This window comes from Macrobrachium rosenbergii, chromosome 46 (assembly GCF_040412425.1).
Source record: "Macrobrachium rosenbergii isolate ZJJX-2024 chromosome 46, ASM4041242v1, whole genome shotgun sequence".
NCBI classification, from domain to species: domain Eukaryota; kingdom Metazoa; phylum Arthropoda; class Malacostraca; order Decapoda; family Palaemonidae; genus Macrobrachium; species Macrobrachium rosenbergii.
The window spans coordinates 53,447,195-53,466,718 of record NC_089786.1 but is presented as its reverse complement, the minus strand read 5'-3'; the positions used below and the strand labels follow the sequence as shown (position 1 = coordinate 53,466,718).

The 19,524-nt window shown below is 31.9% G+C and overlaps 1 protein-coding gene across 19 annotated transcripts in view; it reads right to left on the bottom strand.

Annotated features, from left to right (window-relative positions):
• Window positions 1-19,524, bottom strand: part of SLO2 (slowpoke 2) — a 559,700-nt gene that overhangs the window by 109,905 nt on the left and 430,271 nt on the right. For all 19 annotated transcript variants that reach the window (XM_067089837.1, XM_067089831.1, XM_067089836.1 and 16 more), the window contains 4 exons: window positions 17,511-17,610; window positions 10,888-11,092; window positions 8,562-8,636; window positions 7,226-7,309 (listed from right to left, as the gene is read on the bottom strand). In XM_067089837.1, coding sequence (XP_066945938.1) covers window positions 7,226-7,309; window positions 8,562-8,636; window positions 10,888-11,092; window positions 17,511-17,610 — 464 coding nt within the window. The remainder of the gene's footprint in view (window positions 1-7,225; window positions 7,310-8,561; window positions 8,637-10,887; window positions 11,093-17,510; window positions 17,611-19,524) is intronic.

Here is a 19,524-nt window from a genome sequence, read left to right as displayed (position 1 = left end):
TCTAAATGTCAACAAAACTACAACAGTGATAATTCTTAATTACTGCTAAAACTAATGATCTCTCTAACTACCTCATTAAGGTTAATAACATTATTATCAATGAACCCATGGTAATTCAAAATCAAAAAACGGGTAAATGAAAAAATAGAACACAAAAATAACAAAATTAATGTTTGTGGTACCTCTACCTAATTTCAGCATTGAAGGAACACCTGGAGAACACTTTTTTATCTAATTAATTTCTGCGTTTCTGCAGGTAACCCCTTCCAGGTACTTCAGAATTAAATAGATACCTGGACGGCTCTTGTTTAGCCAAGTTACCTCTGAAGACGAGTCGTCCTGGTACTTGGAATGAAATAGGCAACTGAATGTATAAGTAAATATACTTGGAAGGGTACCAATTTATCCAGTTAATGAAATAGGTTATCATCATAATACCTGGATGGTTCTGCTTGTCCAGTTAATATTGGAAGACTGCTCTTCCTGGTACTAGGAATTAAATAGGTAAGGTACCAGGAAGGCTCCAATTTATCCAGGTATTTAAAGGCGATTATTATATTCACTGGGAATACAACAGGTAACTGTGAAAGTACCTGGAAGATGTAATCTTTTTCACTTAAACTAGAAGGCAAGTATTCCTGGTACTTGGAATAAAACAGGCAACTTTAAGACACCTGGGAGGCATTAACCAACCCAATCTCCGTAGGAGGGTTAGTGCTGTCAGTGTACCTCACGTGGTACACTGTAGACATTACTTTTTAGACTATTACTTGACTTCCATTCCAGTTCCAGATGCCTCTCTTCAATTCAAAGCAGCTCTGTAATTTCTAACAGTGCTCCGGATATGGTATACCATAAGTGGCAGCCCTCAAAAAGGGGTCACAAGGTCAAAAGGTCACAAGGTCAAAGGTCAAAAGGTCAAGGTGAAGGGCAGGACCATAGAGTGGACTGGTTGACACAGGAGGAGAAATCTTGCAACTTTCTTACAAAGCTTCAAGTATTGTATACTCTAAGTGGCAGCCCTCAATAAGGGTCACAAGGGCAAAAGATCACAAGGTCAAAGGTCAAAAGGTCAAGGTGAAGGGCAGACCCCAAAGAGTGGACAGGTTTAGACCCAGGAGGAGAAATTTTGCAACTACCTTACAGAACTCCAAGTATAGTATACTCTAAGTGGCAGCCCTCAAAACGGGTCACAAGGTCAAAGGTCACAAGGTCAAAAGGTGAAGGTGAAGGACAGGCCCATAGAGAGTGGACTGGTTGACCCAGGAGGAGAAACTTTGCAACTACCTTACAGAACTCCAAGTATAGTATACTGTAAGTGGCATCCCTCAAAACGGGTCAAAAGGTCAAAAGGTCAAGGTCCATAGAGTGGACTGGTTGACCCACGAGGGGAGATCGATCTCCAGAGCCCTAGAGATATAGAGTCACTCCCCCCCCCGCTCCTACATTCTCCCCCCAGGGCACTCCAACTCCAACAGGGGTACTTGTCTATACAAATATCTTCTCATCTTCTCTCTCCATTCAGAGAAGGAAATGGTTGCTCTTAGATTTTTCTATTCTATTGATTCTATAAAGAAAAGACACGTCTGATGCGCAATATGAAATAGATGACAGAAATGAATACGATTAACAAAAGAACGACTGGTTGAAGACAAATTATTCTCCTGAGCATATATACTGTCACTTAATAGAATGCCTAAGTGAATATGAAATGAAATGATGATAAAATCAAAATAAGTATGAATATAGGAATATGGGCCACTTAAGAATTACACATTGGTGAAGAATATATAAATTTATATATATATATATATATATATATATATATATATATATATATATATATATATATATATATACATATACATACATTCTTTTCTATTTCTACCATTCAAAGGAACATTAAGTCGAAGGCATATGCAAATAGTTTTGAAAATAACTGTATGATAATTCTGTATATATATTTATACAAAAACAAAATCTTCTTCAATTTATTAGTATTTCAATTTGCATACATCTTTGATATCATTACACCCTAGCTTGTATAGATAGAAAACAAAAATAAATAAAATAAAACTTATACATAATTCCCCATTACCGACTGTTTACACTTTAGCAAAAATGCAACTGAATGTAACTCAAATACTAGTGGCGTAATTCCCAACCAATTACCTTAATGAGTTCCAGTCCAGCCCATTCGAATGATTACATTCCATTCCCCAAGTAAAGGTAATTTTAAAAAGTGGTCTCGTGTATTAAAATAATTCTCAGAGGGAACCCCACCTCTCATTATATTATGCTTTGCCAGTATGGAAGGATATTTATCATTTCTATTTTTATTTGTGTTTTTCTTTTACTTTGTTTAATTATTTCCAACACTTTTCAGTCTTTCTTCTCTTTTATTTTGTTTTTTTATTTCCAACACTTTTCTGTCTTTATTTTGTATTTTGTTTAGTTATTTCCAACACTTCATTTTTTATTCTCTTTTATTTTGTTTGATTATTTCCAACACTTCATTTTTTATTCTTTTATTTTGTTTGATTATTTCCAACACTTCATTTTTTTTCTCTTTTATTTTGTTTCGTTATTTCCAACACTTCCTTTTTTTATTCTCTTTTATTTTGTTTGATTATTTCCAACACTTCCTTTTTTATTCTCTTTTATTTTGTTCCGTTATTTCCAACACTTCCTTTTTTATTCTCTTTTATTTTGTTTCATTATTTCCAACACTCCATTTTTTATTCACCTTTATTTTGTTTGGTTATTTCCAACACTTTCCATTTTTTATTCTCTTTTATTTGTTTAGTTATTTCCAACACCTTCTTTTCCATTCACTTTTATTTTGTTTAATTATTTCCAACACTTTTAGATTTTTATTCTCTTTTATTTTGTTTAGATATTTCCAACCCTTCATTTTTTATTCTCTTTTATTTGTTTAGTTATTTCCAACACTTCATTTTTTATTCTCTTTTATCTTGTTCGACATTGCATATACCTTTCCTTTTTAATCGCTTTTTTGTTTAATTATTTCCAACAATTTTGATTCTATTTTATTTCATTACTTATTTCCAACATTTCTCGATTTTTATTCTCTTATTTTGTTTGATTATTTCCAACACTTTTTAATTTTCATTCTCTTTTATTTAATTTAATTATTTCCAACACTACAATTTTCATTCCCTTTTATTTAGTCAAATTAATACCAATACTTTTCAATTCTTATACTCTTTTATTTTGTCAAATTAATATCAACACTTTTCAATTTTTAATCTCTTTAATTTTGTGAAATTAATACCAACACTTTTCAATTTTTATTCTCTTTAATTCTGTTTTATTCTTTCCAATATTTTTCAATTTTCATTATCTTTTATTTTCTTTAGCTATTTCCAACTCCTTTATTTTGTTCAATTGTTTCATATACTTTTCAGTTTTCATTATCTTTGATTTTATTTTATTATTTCAAGTACTTTTTCTTTTTATTCTCTTTCATTTTGCTTAATCACTTCCAAACACTTTTCAGTTTTATTATCTTTTATATTCAACTCCATCATTTCAAGCACTTTCATATTTTTATTCTCTTATTTCGTTTAATTATTGCCAACACATTCCAGTTTCTATTCTCTTGTACCTTGCTTACTTATTTTCAACACTTTTTCTTTATACTCTCTATTATTTAGTACTATATTTATCATTTCAATTTTTATTTTCTCTAATTATTTCCAACGCTTTTCAATTTTTAGTCTTTTATTTTATTTTATTATTTCCAAAACCTTACAAATTTTTTTCTCTATTTCATTTATTTCCAAAATTTTTTCTTTTTATTCTCTTTCAATTTGTTTAGTTATTTCAAACATTTCTCTTTTTTATTCTATTCTATTTCATTTAATTATTTCCAACACTTTTCAATATTTATTCTTTTTTATCTTAAATTTTACTTAATTATTTCCAACACTTTTCAATTTTAATTTTATTGTATTTTATTTAATAATTTCCAACACTTTTCAGCTTTTATTTTCTTTTTTGTTTAATTATTTCCAACACTTCCTTTTTATGTTTTTAAATTTTATTTAATTATTATTGCCAACACTTTTCAATTTTAATTAATTTTGTTTAATTACTTCATACACTTTCCTTTTCAATATCTATTTTTTTTTATTGTTTCCAACACTTTTCAATTTTTATTCTCTTTGCTTAATTATTTCGAAATCTTTTAATTTTCATTCTCTTTCATTTTAATTATTCAAAATACTTTTTCATTCTATTATGACCTACAAAGAAATGGTTGGAAGGAAGTTGTAAAATCACAGGTGTGCAACTTTGTTTTTTGTTATTGCAATAACTTTGAAATGTCGCGATGGATTCTGATAAAATTCTACGGACTTATGGGTAATGAGCCAAGGAAGGTATGGTAGGATTTTGACAAGGATCCTAAAATTTTAGGATGGACCACGACACTACAGGTTTAGTAGGATTTTGAGCAGGAAGATACTCTCTTGGTCAAGTTTGTTTTCTATTGTTCCAGCGATAGCTTAAAAAAAGGTTGATGAAATTTTATCACATTTTAAGGACTTAGGTGTAATGAGTCATGGAATACAGGTAGGATTTTGACATGGCTCCAAAAATTTGGGGATGAACTTCGAGATGACAGATAGTGGAAGATTTTGAAATGGAAGATACTTTCATTAACAAGTTATATCTCAAAAACTTACGGATGGATTTCAACCAAATTTCGAGGACAGGTTCGTCATGGACTGGGGAATAGTTAGTAGGATTTTGAGATGATTCTAAGCAAGATTTATCAAGTTATTTTCTTTTTCGTTTTTCTTACGGGCTAAGGTATGTGTTTTGTGTTATTCCTAGAAAGTTTTTCACTATGCAGTCCTTCTTAAATCAGCAAGCAGTGTTTTTGTATCTCACGTTTTAATAGGAATCTTTTATATATATATATATATATATATATATATATATATATATATATATATATATATATATATATATATAAATAATACACACAAACTCCATATATAAGCCTGTGAAATTAACAGTTATGTGGATAAAACAAAATGGAAAATATGCCAAAAAATGGGCCACTGAATTTGCAAGTCAGTAGGAAATTTGCAATTGAATAAAAAGCTAAAAATTTTTAAAAATATCCGACCAATATTAATTTCATACTGCCACTCTAAATGCTATGCATAAAAACAACTACCTCTATGTATATCTAGACTCTAACCTAACTCTATATAACTCACAAACGCTCTGTAATAAGTACACTCATTCTACAACAACTTACATACCCTTTTAGTAAAACTACAGTGCATTCTACATAACTGAATGACCCTACAGACATGGGAATATTTTCAAACCTGCAGAGATACAGGAATCACCTACCTTTCTTGTATAAATATAAATGAATGTATAATATATAATTATCTATACATTTTAGAGTTTATACATTCATGACATAACCAAGCCTTGGTAAGTACAAGGGATAATGAGTCACAATGTGGCCCGGGAGACAATTTAGTAGGTATATATTCTCATATTTAAAAGGGGTTTTAAAATTTAGAGAGAGAGAGAGAGAGAGAGAGAGAGAGAGAGAGAGAGAGAGACTCTCTACCTAGCGTTTAATGGATATAATTTGGTTCCTTGTTTCAAATAGAAGAAAGGGGATGAGAGAGAGAGAGAGAGAGAGAGAGAGAGAGAGAGAGAGAGAGAGAGCGAGAGAGAGTCTACACTTCACAGGACACTATCTTCTGTACTCGTGAATATTTTACAATACAATCCGGAAAAAAACATTCTCACAAAAAAGTAAACTCGAAAATTTGGTTCCATGCTCAAAAAAAAAATTCTTTTTACCAAGAGAGAAAATAATTTTGGAATTTTGATGAAATAAAAAGTTGGACTGACAAGAATAAAAAAATCTGAGATAAAATTGTTGAGAGAAAAATTATTAAGCAAAAATCTTAATGAATGACAAGGCCGATCAGATAATAGATAAATTTTTTTTAGTGCAGAAACATGATGCTAAAGATATTCGGGAAAAACAAATCGAAGTTTGTAATTTTGGGACAAGTGATTCGGTTGATAGCTACAATAACGATTCCTTTTAGACATTATTCAGTGAAAAATTATGTAAAATTTGGGTCAAACAGACGAGAAAGGTTTGAAAAGAAGACTTGTTTTATTTTGTAAATATTCAAACCTTGACGATCGAAATCTCAAGTGGGAATTCGAAGTTTGAAATTTTGGGACAAATGATTCAGGTGAGGGCTCAAAATATGTTTTTTTTTTTTACTTTATTCTATGTAAAATTATGTATAAGCTGGAGAAAACGTATGGCAAAGGATAGAAAAAGGTTTACCTATGCTGTAAATATTCAAACCTTGACGCTCGAAATATCGAGTGAAAATTCGAAGTTTGAAATTTTAGGACAAACGATTCGGTTGAGGGCTAAATATATATTTTTAGACATTATTCAATGTCGAAATAATCTATAATTCTGAGCAAGCACATACATAGATAAGGATTAGAAAAGATTTATTTATGATGTAAATATTCAAATGCAAGTCTTGTGCCAAACTTATGTAGATTTTCTTAACAGAAATTTTTGCTGTAATCCTTCTGAAATTTTTGCTGTAATCCACAATGAAATATTTGCTGTAATCTACAATGAGATTTTTGCTGTAATCCTGAAATTTTTGGTGTAATCCTAAAATTTTTGGTGTAATCCAAAATGAAATTTTTGCTGCTATCCAAAAGGAATTTTTTTCTGTAATCCTTCTGAAATGTATGCTGTAATCCTTCTGAAATCTTTACTGTAATCCTCCTGAAATTTAGGCTGCAATCCTTCTGAAATTTTTGCTGTAATCCACAGTGAAATTTTCACTGTAATCCACATGGAATTCATATTGTTTCCATGAATTACAGAAACCGAATATTTACTGAAATTCAGAACGTAAGTCGACTGTCTTCTTAATACAAAAAAAATTAAACATTATATATATATAACATATATATGGATATATAAATGTATATATATATCACTCATATTAATATATACATTTTTAATTTCTATCCTTACACAACTTCTCTACAGCGTTACTCTACAACCATCCAACGACAACAAAGACAATACACAAACAACAACAAAACACACAAAAAAACGCACAAACACACCGACAAAAAACAAACAAATACACAAACAAAAACAGTAAATACTCACGAACATATTCTCGAGGGCGTGTTTCGCCAACCAGCAATTTAAGAAAACGGGAACGAACAGGTTTCTCAGCGGCGACCAACATATCTGTGAGAGAGAGAGAGAGAGAGAGAGAGAGAGAGAGAGAGAGAGAGAGAGAGAGAGAGAGAGAGAGATAAAAAGTTATTTTAAGGATCCCGAATCAGAGGTAGCGAGGTATTACCTCGTCGAGGCCTTTTTTTTTTAATTGTAAGTTGATACGTCAAGTTATACAAATGTTTATTTTTTTTTATAAATACAATGAGTATGGTGAAGTTTGCCTTTTATATAATGAAAATGGAATTTCATATATATAAAGAGGAATGATGGGTATTGGTATAGGCAGCGAGGGATTACCTCGTCGAGGGTTTTATCATTATAAGTAGCTTTGGCAAGTCAAGATATTTATTTTTTATTAATATGATGATTATGATGAAGTCTGTAAGGGAGAGAGGTCAATATATATAATGAATGCTCAGTATCACTGAAGTAGCGAGAGATTACCTCGACGAGGTTTTTTATTATTGGTAATTATGACACGTCAAGATATATATAAATGCTTATGGTTCTTGGTATAAATGCATATAATGAGTATGATGAAATTATGGTGATTATATAATGAATGGCATTTAATATATATAATGAGATTGCTGAGTATTGTGGAGGTAGCTAGGGATTACCTCGTCGAGGAATTTTTTTATTGCAATTGATACATCAAGATATATAAAATTTTTAGTTTTTTTTGATAAATTAACATTGTAAGGACAAATAAGTATATTGATTATATGTTTAAATTTTTTGGAGAACTGATATGTGAGTGAATTAAGGACCTACGAATGAATAATAATAATAATAATAATAATAATAATAATAATAATAATAATAATAATATAATAATAATAATGAGTAGAAATACAATACTGTAAGCATGCAATTTTTAACTGAAATTGCAGTAAAAAAATTAGTTTAGCTATAAAAGGAAAAAAATTATAAAATAAAAATTTGCAGTCAGCATAATTACACAAAATAAAAAAAAATTACTTGCAAAAATTATTAAGGTAATTAAGTCAATAATTCGAAAATAAAACTGAAGGATTTATACTGTAACTAACAAATAGAAATTATATATATATATATATATATATATATATATATATATATATATATATATATATATATATATATATTGTATATATGACTAACATAACTTAACAAAAAATTACTACTTTTTGTACAGACAAAATTGCACCTACAGTGTGCCATTCCAGTAAAACTGTAAGCAAAATAAAACTTGAAGACTGAATTATCTCGAAACACTTACTGTTAATATAAATGGAATGGTGTTCACTAATTCTAGGAGAAAGTGGAAAGATCTTAAGGTCTGCCAAATATTTCCCTGGAAAAGAAAATTGAGAATGTTAGATGTCTACATTAGAAATGGTTCTGGGTGTTAGGAAACACACAAAATATTATTATGTAAATATTAGGATTGATAATGGAAGTACAACTTGAAAATGTGAATGTAAAAATGGCAGAAATTCAAATATTTTAAGCAAATGAAAAATTTATGATATATGTATATATATATTATAATAAACATTAGAGACCCATTAAAATGTTTTGAATGTGAGAATATAAATACTAACAATAACATCAAAAATACAATTATCATTTCAAGCATAAAGAAATGTGAGTACTATTCCAAAAAATACAGCAGTATCTGAAAATAAATTTTTAAGATTATATATATGTGAATTATTATTCATTATATGCTCTTGGGGTTTAAATATATATATATATATATATATATATATATATATATATATATATATATACATATATATATATACATATATATATATATATATATATATATATATATATATATATATATATATATATATATATATATATATATATATATATATATATACATTCAAACCCCAAGCTCATAATAAATAATGACACACATCATTTGCATAAAACCCCCTAAAAGAACAATGAAGAGTGGAGAGAGACTGATTAATTAGCACCACTAATGAAGCACCATCCTTCCATCCAAAGTCGCTTTCCTCAACAATGAACCCAGCCGAGACTTTTCACCCGGGGCGAGACCGACCCCTTTCAACACAGGAGCCCCGGAGAAGGGTAAAATAGTCGAACTCTCATTGTGCATATCAAATTGCAATTATAAACCTCATTAGGGATTTCTTTTACGACAGGAAACCCACATTCTTTGGCGGAGTCTGGTCTTCTTCGAGTCCGCAGGCGGCTGGTGTCCATTACACGGACGCTGTTCTCTCGAGTTTTCTAGGTGCTGGCTTGTTGGTTGTAAGTAAACTTGTACTTGACCTTTTTTGTGATGCTTGTGTGAAAAGCTGGATGAAAAGTTGCCGACATGTCATAAACATGTTTGTGACATGTCATGAACATGTTTGTGACATGTCATAATGTTTGTGACATGTCATAAACATGTTTGTGACATGTCATAAACATATTTGTGAATGTCATAGACATCTTTGTGGCATGTCATAAACATGTTTGTGACATGTCATGAACATGTTTGTGACACATCTAATATGTTTGGGACATGTCAGTGACTTTTAATTCAACTTTTCACACCAGCATCACATAAAGGTTAAGTACAAATTTACTTGGCAGTCCTAATGTTTTCTAGCCGCCCATCATCAGGAAGGCTGCTAATTTCTCTCAGGTTGCATCCACACTACAGTTAAACATGTCATGAATATGTTTATGACAAGTCAGTGAGTTTTCTTTCAACTTTTCACACGCATTACAAAAAAGTTAAATACAAAATGCATACAGTCCTAATATTTTCTAGCTCCACTTATTAGAAAGATTGGCAGTTTCTCTTGGGGTGGGGCCACATTGCAGTAAAAATGTCATAAACAGTCATCCATATGTTTATGACATGTCAGTGACTTCATTCAACTTTGCACACATACATCACAAAAAGGTTAAATACAAATTGACCAGCAGTCCCAATGTTTTCTAGCTGTCCATTTTTAGGAAAATTGGTTATTTCTCTCAGGGGGAATCTACAGTAAATCATCACAAACATGTTTATGACATGTCGACGACTTTTTATTTGACTTTTCACGCACATTGCAAAAAGGTTTAATACAAAATGCCTTAGCAGTCCTAATGTTCTCTAGCTGTCAGTTATCAGGGAAGCTGTTTATTTCTCTTACAGTGCATCCATATTGCAGTAAAACATGTCATAAACATGTCCATGACATGTTTGTGACTTTCCAATTAACTTCTTGCACATGTCACAAGAAGTTCAAGTACAAATTGACTTAGCAGTCCCACTGTTTTCAAGCTGTCAGTTATCAGGGAAGCTCATTGTTCCACACTGCAGTAAAACGTCATAAACATGTTCATGACATGTCTGTGACTTTTCATTCAACTTTTCGCACATGCATCACAATAATGTTAAATGCAAATTGACTTAGCAGTCCTAACCACTCCTAATGTTTCCTAGCTGCCCATTATCAGGAAGGTAAGTAAGGTTTCTTGCCGTAGAGTAACGGCGAAAGATCTCGCGCTCCACACTTTCACTTTCCTCGTGGCCGCGCACACCGTTTACATTTTGCATCGCGTTCAAAGACCCAAACATTACTCACCTTATAACTTAGATATGCTAGGAGCAGGGCCTCCGAGAGCGAGACAATGGCCACGGCCACCTGTATGGCCCACAGGGGCATGGTCCTGTTGACCCACAGGACCGCCTGCCAGTTGATTTGGGGGTTTTCCTGGAACTGTTCATCTGTCTTGTTGCCGTAGAACAAGAAGAAGTTGATGGTCTGGTTGTTGGGTTCACAGTCATAGCTGGAATGGGGAAGGAATGGAGCTGGTCAAGTTGGATTTGGAGAGTTAAATAAATTAATAAAAAAACTGCTCTATAAAAATGGCCAAGAACTTAATAAATAATCTCTGGAAAATATCAAGAGCTTATTAAATAATCTGTCTGGAAAATGTCTAGGAGCTGGAGGGGAAGGAATGGAGCTGGTCAAGTTGGATTTGGAGAGTCAAATAAATTTAAAAAAAAAACTGCTCTATAAAAATAGCCAAGAACTTAATAAATAATCTCTGGAAAATATCAAGAGCTTATTAAATAATCTGTCTGGAAAATGTCTAGGAGCTGGAGGGGAAGGAATGGAACTGGCAAGTTGGATTTGGAGAGTCAAATAAATTAATAAAAAAAAACTGCTCTATAAAAATAGCCAAGAACTTAATAAATGATCTCTGGAAAACATCAAGAGCTTATTAAATAATCTGTCTGGAAAATTTCTAGGAGCTAGATAAGTGATCTCTCTGGAAAATGTCTAGGGACTTGATAAATGATCGCTCCGTAAAGTGTCTGGAACTGAATAATCTCTGGAAAATATCCATGAACCTAATAAATAATCTCTGAAAAATATCTAAGAACTAGATAAGTAATCTCTCTGGAAAATATCAGAGAAGTGAATATATAATCCCCTGGAAAAATATCTAAAGACTTTAGTAACAGTCGCTCTGGAAAATATCTGAGAACTTACAAAATTATCTCTCTGGAAATTATCTAAGAACTTATAAAATTATCTTAGGAAAATATTTAAGACCTGAATAAATAACCTCGCTGGAAGGTGTCTCAGAACTGAATAAATAATCGCTCTGGAAAATATCCGAGAAACTGAATAAAAAAATCTCTGGAAAAGATATATTGAAAATATCTGAGAAACTGAGTAAAAAATCTCTGGAAAAAATATGTTTACATGTAATATATATATATGATTTATAGGCCTATGGCTTCGATAGGCCTACAATTATGGCCCAAATCTCCCCCTGACCTGAGAATGACGTGAGAGGTGAACCGATTTTTCCCAAAATAGGCCCACATAGGGTTGATGACCGGGAGGACAATAATCCAATAGGCCTACGCCCTCCCAAATTAATCAAAGGCCTATGGCTTTTGATGAGAAATATAAATGGCGACAAATTTTCTTTTGGGAAATTTTAGGCCTAAGTCTGAGGACTAACCTCGCACACTCAAATCAATATTGCTTTATTTCTCTGGATTTTTTTAGGCCTATATTTAAGGATTAATTCGTATCTAAAATATATATATATATTTTGTTCACGTGGGCCTATGGTTGCTTATAAAGGTTACGGGTGAATATTTTAGGCCTAGGCGTATGACATAGTCTCCCGTAGGCCTAAAAGTGTTGGAGTTTATTGTTCAGTGATTTTTCTCTTTTACAGAAATGTACTGGATTTTGGAGTTTATCACGACCTTAGGTATAATTAGATTTTGATAATAACCAACACACAATTGATTAATTATCAATTTCTGATAATCGACTGTAAATAGAACCAAAAGAGAGAGAGAGAGAGAGAGAGAGAGAGAGAGAGAGAGAGAGAGAGAGAGAGAGAGAGAAAGGTTATGGCATTTTCTCGTATGTCATCCTTATAACAGTACTATCGTGAAGGACCCTAGTCTCATCGGTCAATCAATGAATTATCTCAGCACTCAAAGGTCCACACACACGCACACACACACACACACACGAAGCCTTCATATATATGGTTTTAATATTAAATATAGGTTAAACTAACATGTTAATAGCCCCTATACTTTCAGTAATAATACTATTATTAAGTAATAACGACTATTATTATTGTTATATCTATTATCTGGTGGTATCTGGAAACTTCAGTGTAAAGTTGCCACTTTCGTTTTAGCTAAAATTAGAATTTTAGTTATTATTATTATTATTATTATTATTATTATTATTATTATTATTATTATTATTATTATTATTATCTGTTGGTTTCTGGAAACTTCTTTGTAAAGTTGCCATTTTCGTTTTAGCTAAAATCAGAATCTTATTATTATTATTATATTATTATTATTACTATTATTATTATTATTATATTATTACTATTATTATTATTATTATTATCTGTTGGCTTCTGGAAACTGCAATGTAAAGTTGCCACTTTCGTTTTAGCTAAAATTAGAACCTCAATTATTAATTTCACGACAATTCTTTTGTTTCCTGCGTCACATTAAAACTTTAATTACTAAACGGCGTCCCACTTAATGGCCCGGCATGCATGCCAAATTAAGCAAAACGTCATAATTGTCTTTTAGTGTGCGTGGTTAGTTAGGCAACACTGCGCCTGAAATGAAAATAAATGGCGTTTGGCAACCGTGTCAAGAACAGTGGGCGTGGCCTGTGTGTTAACTCACAATGAACCAGGTAACCTGTTGCCATTCATTTCATTCTGACCTGATCTTTTGACGATTTGACCCCGTTTTTATTAAATTTGAACTCAATTTGATCAAATTGGTGAATGTTTTATCTGGAGGATAGACCTTGACTTAATTTGCACTGGTGATTGCGTATTTTTTTACCTGTGAATATAGGGCAAGGGCAGTAATGTTTTTCCTCTCTCTCTCTCTCTCTCTTTTCATATTGTCTTTCTCACCAACACTGATATTGTATTTTAACCTAAATGGTTATTCTGCTTGTTTAAAATATTTGCTAAATATTTGTTCATGTATATACTTACCTGTTCATCTATTTTGATATTTACCTATTCATTGTACCTTTAGACAGATGACCAAGGATATATATATATATATATATATATATATATATATATATATATATATATATATATATATATATATATATATATATATATACACACACACATATATATATATATATATATATATATATATATATATATATATATATACACACACACACACACACACACATATATATATATATATATATATATATATAACTTTTAGTCACCTATCTATAATAAAACTAAATAGATAAATGTTAATATAATAAAATAAATAATTATATGCACATACAAATAGCTAGCAGATAGTATAACCAGGCAAATTGACCATTAAAACAAAAGTACAAATTATTATTTGTAAGAAAGACAATTTGAAACTAAATAAATAAAAAATATTAAACTAGAAAACTCTAAAAATAACGAAGGATCTTTTAACTCAGTAATCACGTGCAAGCCATTAGGCAAGTCAGGTCATTAGCAAGACAGGCCCCCAGAGAGAGAGAGAGAGAGAGAGAGAGAGAGAGAGAGAGAGAGAGAGAGAGAGAGAGAGAGAGAGAGGGCGGGGGCTGAGGAGGCTAATATATTCCCATCACGAAGCATAAAAGAAACCTTTACAGTAAATAGGGGGAGAAAATCAACAGATTCCGGAGAGAAAGTTCCACGCTCTCTCTCTCTCTCTCTCTCTCTCTCTCTCTCTCTCTCTCTGTCCAGGATTAATGGCTTCTCCTTCCTCTTTCCGCTAGAGTAAGAAAAGTCGTGCTTTAAAATACGAGGAGAGCTCTCTCTCTCTCTCTCTCTCTCTCAGACAGCTGGGAGACTGTCAACAGGTGTGTGCCATCAACAGGTGAGCGAGTCTCCTCTCTCTCTCTCTCTCTCTCTTCTTAGCAACCGACTTCGAAGGAGGATATATATCATGTTTGTTTGTTTGTTTAAAACATTAAAAACTGTTTGTTTATGTTTGCTTGTTTGAAAAATTAAAAGTCGTCAGTTTGTTTGAAATATTGAGATTCGTTTGTTTCTGTGCCTGTTTGTGTGGAATATAAAAAGTTTGTTTGTGCGTTTGTCTGAAATATAGTAAGCTGTTCGTTTGTTGGTTTGTTTATTCTAAGTGAATTCAGGCGCTGAGAGAGAGAGAGAGAGAGAGAGAGAGAGAGAGAGAGAGAGAGAGAGAAGATCTGAGCAAACAGGCGTTACGTAACGTTGTACGTAACAGCACATCGTCACCTGACGCGGCAGCCTACTACAGGAGTGCCACGCCCTTTGCATGGGACTATTACTCCCGGCTTGTAATGACGGCACTGATGGATGAGCTTTTAAGCTAAATATTCTCTGCTTATTAAGAGCTATTTTTATTTTCTCTCTTTATTTTCTCTACGTCGTTTATTTCTTTTTTTATTTTAGTTAATGTCCAGAATTAAAAAACTGGGATTTAATTATTTTTTTCTTCTTGTTATGCTTCGCTTTGTAAAGGATTTACACGATTACATTAATTGAAACAAATAATAATAATAATAATAATAATAATAATAATAATAATAATATCTAGAAACTTCTGTTAACTACCCCATTCTAAAACCCTTTCTAGTATAAATCCTTTTTTAAGAGAAATCCCCCAATCCTTCTTGAGAGTAATCCCCAATCCTTCTTCAGAGAAATCCCCTAATCCTTCTTCAAAGAAAAATCTTTCAATCCTTCTTAAGATAAATCCCCTAATCCCTCTTCAAAAGAAATCCCCAACCCTTCTTAAGAGCAATCCCCCAATCCTTCGTCGGAGAAATCACCCAGTTCTTCTTAAGAGTAATCCCCCATTCCTTCTTCAGAGAAATCCTCCAATCCTTCTTCGGAGAAATGTCCCATTCCTTTTTAAGATAAATCCTCCAATCCATCTTCAAAAGAAATCCCCAAGCCTTCTCCAGAGACATCCCCAATCCTGCTTCAGAGAAATCCCACCGGATTTCAGTCAAATCCTACGAATCCTGACACTCATCCTTGGAGTTCCTTCCTTTCCGAAAAGCATTATCCTCGACTCGGGAAATTTAATTTGCCAAAAAGCGTCGACCTGGACCTATTTTTTTTTTCCTAGAAAAAAACCTGCACTAATGCACAAATACCAGAGGTTTTGGAGGGCACCAAGCCATGGCCGAAACCCCATTTCTTGTGAGGTAATCCAACCCCACGTCATTTCTTTGTAACCATGGTTAGAACCCCATCTGCTGTGAGGTAGGTAACTCCAGTCAGAGTTTCTTAACCCCCTTCAAGGAAGTCAAAACCTCACCAACAGGGTTGCTGAGGGCCACCAACCCAAAACCCCAAGGGAGGGGGGGGGGTCCTCTAATCTTTCAACCCCCTCAGAGCAACCCCATCAAATCCTTTTTCCCCTTACCATCTCTTGGGAGAGTATATTACGTTGAGAAATCTTTCTAAAAATTCCTTTTTGAATGTTTAAGCAACTTAATGGGAGAAACGTTTGAATTGGATAAACGTTAGGTCTTTGAGAGAGAGAGAGAGAGAGAGAGAGAGAGAGAGAGAGAGAGAGAGAGAGAGAGAGAATCCTGCTGTCCCAGCATCTGATACAGAGGATTGCTGAGCTCGTAGGATAACGCAGGATATTTAAGGATATATTTTTCAAAAATCTCAATTTGTCTCTTTTGGAAAAGATGCTGACGATTTTGAACTGACCTTTTTTTTGTGACTGAAAAGAGACGCCAGATAAGACGACGCTGACGTCAGCCAATAAATGAAATAAGATGGGAAGTGATAGACGAGTGTCTATACAAATATATATAGGTATATATAGAAATGTATCATTGCGGAAGAGATATAGGAGTTTAGTTTTAAATATTTATAAATATATAAATAAAAGAGATAGGAAGCTATTGACAAGTGTATATAGAAATATCGATATGGATAGAAATATATCATTGCGGAAGAGATGATATAGAAGTTTTTATAGGAGGCTGAATATCACACTTTCAGTATATAGAATCAAATGACTGATATCTTTGTGTAGTTTTTTCTGTACTTTGAATTTAATGTTCTCTCTCTCTCTCTCTCTCTCTCTCTCTCTCTCTCTCTCTCTCTCTCTCTCTCTCAAGAGCAACTATCTTAATGAGAGACTATCTCAAGGAAAAAACCATCCACTATCCAAGGAAAACATATTTTCCATAATACTCAAGGAAAAACAATTTCAAGGGTAAAAACTGTCTTGAAAAAAATCTGTCTTAAAGGAAAAAACTGTCTTATAAAAAATCTTAAGAAGAAACTACCTTGAGAAAAAAATATTTCAAGAAAAACTAAAAAATTATTTTAAGAAAAACTATCTTAAAGGAAAAAACTATCTTAAACTATCTTAGAGGAAAAAACTATCTTAAAGGACAAAAACTATCTTAAGGACAAAACTATCTTAAGGACAAAACTATCTTAAAGGAAAAAACTATCTTAAAGGAAAAACTATCTTAAAGGAAGAAACTATCTTAAAGGAAGAAACTATCTTAAAGGAAGAAACTATCTTAAAGGAAGAAACTATCTTAGTGGAAAAAACTATCTTAATGGAAAAAACTATCTTAAAGGAAAAAACATCTTAAAACTATCTTAAAGGAAAAAACTATCTTAAAGGACAAAACTATCTTAAAGGGGAAAAAACTATCTTGAAAAGCCCACTGACCATGAGGCACGAATTGGGTCATCGTCGATGAAGACTCTGACGATATAGAGGACGCACGTCAATAGTTTGATGAGTAGGTTAAATATGCGAATGCGCAGACCTGCAAAAGGAAAAAAAAACAGGTTTTAGAACATGGTTTTTTTTTAATAAAAACTATTTTTTAAAGGCATCAACGAAGGTTTTTTTTAAAGTAGACCTGCAAAAGAAAAAAAAAACAGGATTTAGAACATGGTTTTTTTTTATAAAAAAGATGTTTTTTTAGGCATCAACGAAGGTTTTTTTTAAATAGACCTGGAAAAAAAAAAAAAACAGGTTTTAGAACATAAAAAACAGGTTTTAGACAAAAATTTTTTTAAATAAAAATAATGTTTTTTAAGGCATCAACAAACTTTTTTTTTAAGTAGACCTGGAAAATAAAACATAAAAAACAGGTTTTAGATCACAGGTTTTTTTTTAATAAAAAGAGATATAATAATAATAATAATAATAATAATAATAATAATAATAATAATAATAATAATAATAATAATTATGGAATGCATAAAATCTTTTATTCTTCTTAATTATTCCAGCGAGTTCACGATCCAACTAGAGTTTACTTATTGTCGCAAATACATTTATTTTTTTATTGTTGAAATTTTATGTTTCTGTTTTCCCGGTAACTGGCAAGAACGCTTTGCCTTGCTAATGACTCTCTCTCTCTCTCTCTCTCTCTCTCTCTCTCTCTCTCTCTCTCTCTCTCTCTCTCTGAGAAGGCCATATTTTTTTTTTTATTTATTTGCCCTCTTTCATAAAATTCATTTTGAAGTAATACAGTTTTTCACTGACTCTCTCTCTCTCTCTCTCTCTCTGCTGGCATGGGAATTGGTTTAATTAATTTATTTCCTTTTTCATATTTTTTAATGAATTGGAATGTTTCAGCGACTCTCTCTCTCTCTTTCTCTCTCTCTCTCTCTCTCTACAAAAGAATATTTTTCCATCCTGCACAATTTCCGTGACAAAAATTTTTTTTGTAAATATTTATTTTTTAGCTCAGTGGAATATTTCATCATAAACCAAATGATAAAAAAATATATATAAGGTTTTTTCCGTTTTTGCAAGAATTTTGGTGGAAAAAAATTTAAGCTTTATTTAACTTAATGTATATAGCAAATAATTTCGTCTTTGTTTGGTGGGATAAGTCCGGGGGTCAACTAGAGGCCTTTATTATTATTATTATTATTATTATTATTATTATTATTATTATTATTATTATTATTATTATTAGAGTATATCTCAAAATCTAAACAACAGACATAAAAGATTTCTGATCCCCAAACTGATATATATATATATATATATATATATATATATATATATATATATATATATATATATATATATATATATATATATATATATATATATATATATATTCCCATTTTAAGAACTAAAGAGTATAGTACGAAGCTGCAATCTGAATCATCAGCTATTTAATGAATTTCACCTGAACCCTGAGGTTCAATATTTTCCAGTTGGCCCTACAGAAAACCTTTAAAAAAAGAACCTAATGTAATGGAGATTTAATTGATTCTGACTCTAATATATTCAAATAATCACAAAAAAAAGTAATTTTCCATCATAAAATCTTTGTCTCAAAAAAAAAAAAGTAAAAAATACACTGAAGTTTCTTCGGCGCAATCGAGTTTTCTGTACAGCCGCTACAACGTATAATCAAAGCCACCGAAAATATATCTATCTTTCGGTGGTCTCGGTATAATGCTGTATGAGCCTCGCCCCATTAAACTCTAACCACTGCCCGGTGGTGGCCTGGCCTATATCGCCGCCAGATGTACGATTATGGCTAACTTTAACCTTAAATAAAATAAAAACTACCCAGGCTAGAGGGCTGCAATTTGGTATGTTTGATGACTAGAGGGTGGATAATCAACATACCAATTTGCAGCCCTCTAGCCTCAGTAGTTTTTAAGATCTGAGAGCGGACAGACAGACAAAGCCGGCACAATAGTTTACT